General features: G+C 37.8%; 1 protein-coding gene across 1 annotated transcript; it reads right to left on the reverse strand.

Moving 5' to 3' along the window:
• Positions 1,689 to 2,648, reverse strand: LOC102176226 (olfactory receptor 2T6). The gene has a single exon (XM_005682864.2). It carries the CDS (start codon positions 2,646 to 2,648, stop codon positions 1,689 to 1,691), a length of 960 nt encoding a protein of 319 aa, XP_005682921.1.

The raw sequence follows: 4,599 nt of genomic DNA on the forward strand, positions 1-4,599 counted from the left end.
GAGAAGGTTAAGGGGCTTGGGATTTGGTCCAGGTTTTTGCAACTGAGTCTAAAATTTAGGCTAAACACATTCTCTTTAGGGACCCAACTTCCTAAAAAGAAATTATCTAAGTCATTTGCCAAGGAAATTTTTTTGGTTCCAACTTTCAGATGGAAAGCCAATTATTTTCTTCCCAGTTTGCAATGTTATACAATGTAAAACTTAGTACCATAGATGAGGAAAAATTAGCTGTCCACCACTTCTTTGGAATAAAAATATGCATTTCACTATAATATCTAGAGCAGGGTTCCAGAAATTTAATAATTCTGATGAATTGGAGAAAAAACTGAAAAGCGACTACTGAATTTACAAATCCATAAAGCACCCTTTTCTCTCCTGCCTATTACTGTGCTTTCTGATATAACGATTATTTACCATATAACATACATAACATTATAGAATCATGCCCAGAAGAACATTAGTCTCTATTTCTCCAAAAACTTGTGATTCATTTTTTCCCCAGCCCCAGATTTAAATAAGGGAGGAATGTTTTCAGTTGTTACTCAAAGAAAAGATATTTAACTTTTCTAAATCCTGGTGTGAGTTTGTGTATGTATTTCCTTTGAAGTTTTATGATGCTATAGCTTGTTTTAAATGTCTGCACCTCTAACCTTTTTCATAAACTCTGTCTATGGTTCATTCAAACAACGTAATCAAAATTGCCATTCTTATGAAGTTCCCGAGAGTGGATAGAAATTGTAATATTAATCAGACAATCTGGGGCCCTTATATACATAAATTGCACTCATAGAATTGATATAAGGGAAGAATTAGAATGGGTGGCCACAAGGAAGAAATACTGTTGTTTATGAAACCAAGCAGGACTCTGTGGGGACTTCCTGGGTACAAACGCCCCTCTGTGTGCTTTTTTTCATTTGTAGAAAAAGGCTCTAGTCGCCTAGGCTTTCCCTGAGTTCCAAAGAGCAAACTTACTAATTAGAGAAGTGAGGGAATTCAGAAACAAATACAAGACAGACAAGCAAGAAAATTAAAGATAGCTGAAACACTAGTTCAACAGTAAAGCAAAATCGCAGAATCAACAGTTCTTTCTCAAGTATTTAACCAAAACTTTGAGTCATTCTGTAGAAACAAAGAGCCCTGCCAAGGTAAAGAACAGTGATTACATGCTGACCTTAAGTGTGTGTGTCCTAGACTGGTTGTAACCAGAGGGCTGGTGATCAAGATTCCTGAAACATCACCCTGTTACCTCACCATCAACAAATCAGAAGAATGTCCATGAGCTAATCAGGTACCCTGTAATCCTCAACCCTAATGTTGCCTTTAAAAACCCTTGCCTAAAAGCCATCAGGGAGTTGTTTTTTGTTTTTTGTTTTTTTTCTTTTGAGCACTAGCTGTCCACTGTTCTTACTTGATGCCCTTCAGTAAATGCTGTACTTTCCTTCACCACAACTTGGTGTCAGTAGATTGGCTTGTTGCACATTGGGCAAGTAGATATGAGTTAGTTTGGTAACATTTATAACACTCTGGCATTATTCATGCATGGATGTTTCAGCTGTTTCACCTTTTTATAAAAGTATGGCTGATGTACTTTTTGATATAACTGGCATTGGTGGTTGCTGCAAGCATTATCTATATTATCCGTGGCAAAACTCCATACACTCCTGAGAAGACATGGAGGAATTAGACTGTCAGAACTCTTCTCTTGTCATACCATGGGTCCCTCGACATCTTGCCAAAACCCTCTTAAAGGCCTCAGCCACATCTCTGTTTCTCAAACTGTAAATGAGAGGGTTTAACAAGGGGGTGATGATAGTGTAAAAGACAGAAAAGACCTTGTCTTTAGTTGGAGTGTGGTATGATTGGGGAAGCATATATGTGTACAGGGCAGCCCCATAGAATAAGATCACCACCATCATGTGTGAGGAGCAGGTGGCAAAAGCCTTCTTCTTCCCTTCTGCTGACTTCATCTGGTGCACTGTGATGAGCACTCCAGTGTAGGAAGCAATCACTACAGAGAAGGGGATCAGCAGCATCATGACACAACAAACATACATCACCATTTCATAGGCAGCTTTGTCACCACAGGCCAGCCTCAGCATAGTGGGTGCCTCACAGAAGAAGTGGTTGATCTTGTGTGAAGCACAGAATGGTAGAGTCATTGTGATAGGGGTGAGGAGGAAGCTATCCAAAGCACCACCAAACCAAGAGCTGGCCAAGATCATCCAACAGACTCGATGACTCATGAGGACAGGATAGCGGAGAGGGTTGCAGATGGCCACGTAGCGGTCATATGCCATGAGTCCAAGCAGGAAAAACTCGGCCCCTACAAAGCCCATATAGAGAAAGTACTGGGCTGTACAGGCAATAAAGGATATGGTCCCCTCACCCTCAAGGTAATCGGCCAGCATCTTGGGCACAATGGTGGAGATGTACAAAATGTCAATGAAGGAGAGGTGGCTGAGCAGAAAGTACATGGGGGTATGGAGGTGAGGGTCTATGTAGATCAGGAAGATCATGACCCCATTAACTATTATGGCCATGAAGAAGATGGCACAAATGATGCTGAAAAGGAAGCCAGAGGCTTTGTTGTTAGTGAAGAGCCCTGTAAGGGTGAAGTCACTGGAAAAGGTCTTATTATTTCCATTCATGGTTTTAAATTGCACCTGGAGGCATAAGAATAGAAATATGGGGTTGATGAAAATTGCAGTAGATAAGATGAACCATTAAAAATGTCTATGTAAGTATGATTAAATTAAAATTATTTACACACTAATGTCAATTGTTTTATGTGGGGCAGATTTGCGGTTTCTTCTGTCTTGGAAATTTCTTCTTGTTGAAAAGCAATTCTAATGTTAGGTCCCATGGCATGAAGACAAATGGTCATTTGGAAATTAATCCTTGACTTAAGGGAGTTTGTCATTTTAGAATATGAGCTATAGATAAGATCTTCTACTGGAGTTGGCTCCACTTGTTTGAAATATGGATACAACTGAAAAACAATTGAGTCAATTGATTCAGTTCAAATAAACATACAGTTCAGTAAGAGGTTTCGTTGATATGAGAATTTTTGTGACAACTTTAAAGCCAATCAGTGTCATCAGAAAACAACCATTAAGTTGTAGTTATGACTGTAGATTTTGAAGTATTGAGTTGGATCACAGCATTGTTCATGTGACAATTGAATGATAGTCATTTGCTTTTTCATTCATTTGTTGATTCCTCAGCCACTCATACACCAACGTTTATTCATGGAGAATAACTTTTGCAGTGTTCTAAGCTCTAGGGAAATTGTAAACAAAAGAGGAATGTCTCATATGACTTACAGCTCTAATTGTGACAGAAAGAGAGTAAACCAAAGGAAAATGATGGTGCTAGGTAATGAAAAATGCTTCATTAATATGGATAAAATAGGATAACAAATGAGAGTAGACATGTGAAGATTTGAGGAAAAGTTGTTCCTACAGAATAAACAGCAAATTTAAGAGTCTTAAAGCAGAAAGGAGTTTGTTATGTTCAGGACAGTTCATGCAGAGCATTGCATCATGCATGAGTCGGGTAGTGAGGTGTTTGAAGTAAGATTCTTAAGATGTTTGGACCAAGGTAAAGAGGTCAAAAGCTTTTTCTAAATAATCTGTAGAACTGAGATGCCATTTCCATTTGCAATCATTTGTATAACGTTTAAACATATGTTCATTCTGATCATTTTTGTTTGTGTCCCTTTTGTGCAGTTGAGCCTGTTATTTTTTCCCCCTTGATTCTGCAATTTTGTGAACCTTGAAGGCTTTACTAGAGGAGAATCTCCATCCAAGTTAGTTTGGGGCAGTCTGGGTCATGTCTTCTGTCTCTGGGTCCCCTCCAGTTGAGCATGTGTCCTGACTCCTTTTACTATCGAGAGCATTCTGATTTGGTCAGTCATACTCCTTAGAGATGATACCTGAAAGAAGTGTCTGAAGAACCATGCAGAGTAGAGGACAAGTAGAGGAAATCCCAAGCAAAAGGAAATCCACACTCTGGGTGGTACATTTATGTACTGAATATATAATGAAAAGAAGAGAATTCTTTAAAAAATTCCTCATTAGCTTTACCATTCTTCAAACATCAAATATAATTTTTGAAATATTTGGACATAATATTAAGCCCTATGCAATGTTATGCTACAAAAAAGGGCAAATGCTGTGACCATAAATGGACAGGATTACAGTCAATTTCCTCACCTAGGAATGATATTTTGGAGTAAGAGGTCTCTATGATTCCTTAATCTATGATTAAGGATGATCCTTTTTTAACCATACAAGGTGTTTTCCTCTGTTTCTTCATCTGCTCTGTAGTGAGAGAAACAAGACAGTTTTCAAAGAGTACATCACTTAGTACAATCAGTTTCTTAGTTTGGTAACTGGAATGTGTTATGTGCTTAATAAAAGCTATTGTCAATACTATTAGATACATACATACTGTCAACAATATATAAATCCAAAAGGAAGGTATTCTGAAATATGTTAACAGAAATATACACTAATATATATCTAAATATTATATAGATGAAAGAAAGTTGAGAAATAAGAATAGAAAAGAAACTACAACCGTCACTTATAGTGAACA

This window comes from Capra hircus, chromosome 7, assembly GCF_001704415.2.
Source record: "Capra hircus breed San Clemente chromosome 7, ASM170441v1, whole genome shotgun sequence".
Classification (NCBI taxonomy): Eukaryota; Metazoa; Chordata; class Mammalia; order Artiodactyla; family Bovidae; genus Capra; species Capra hircus.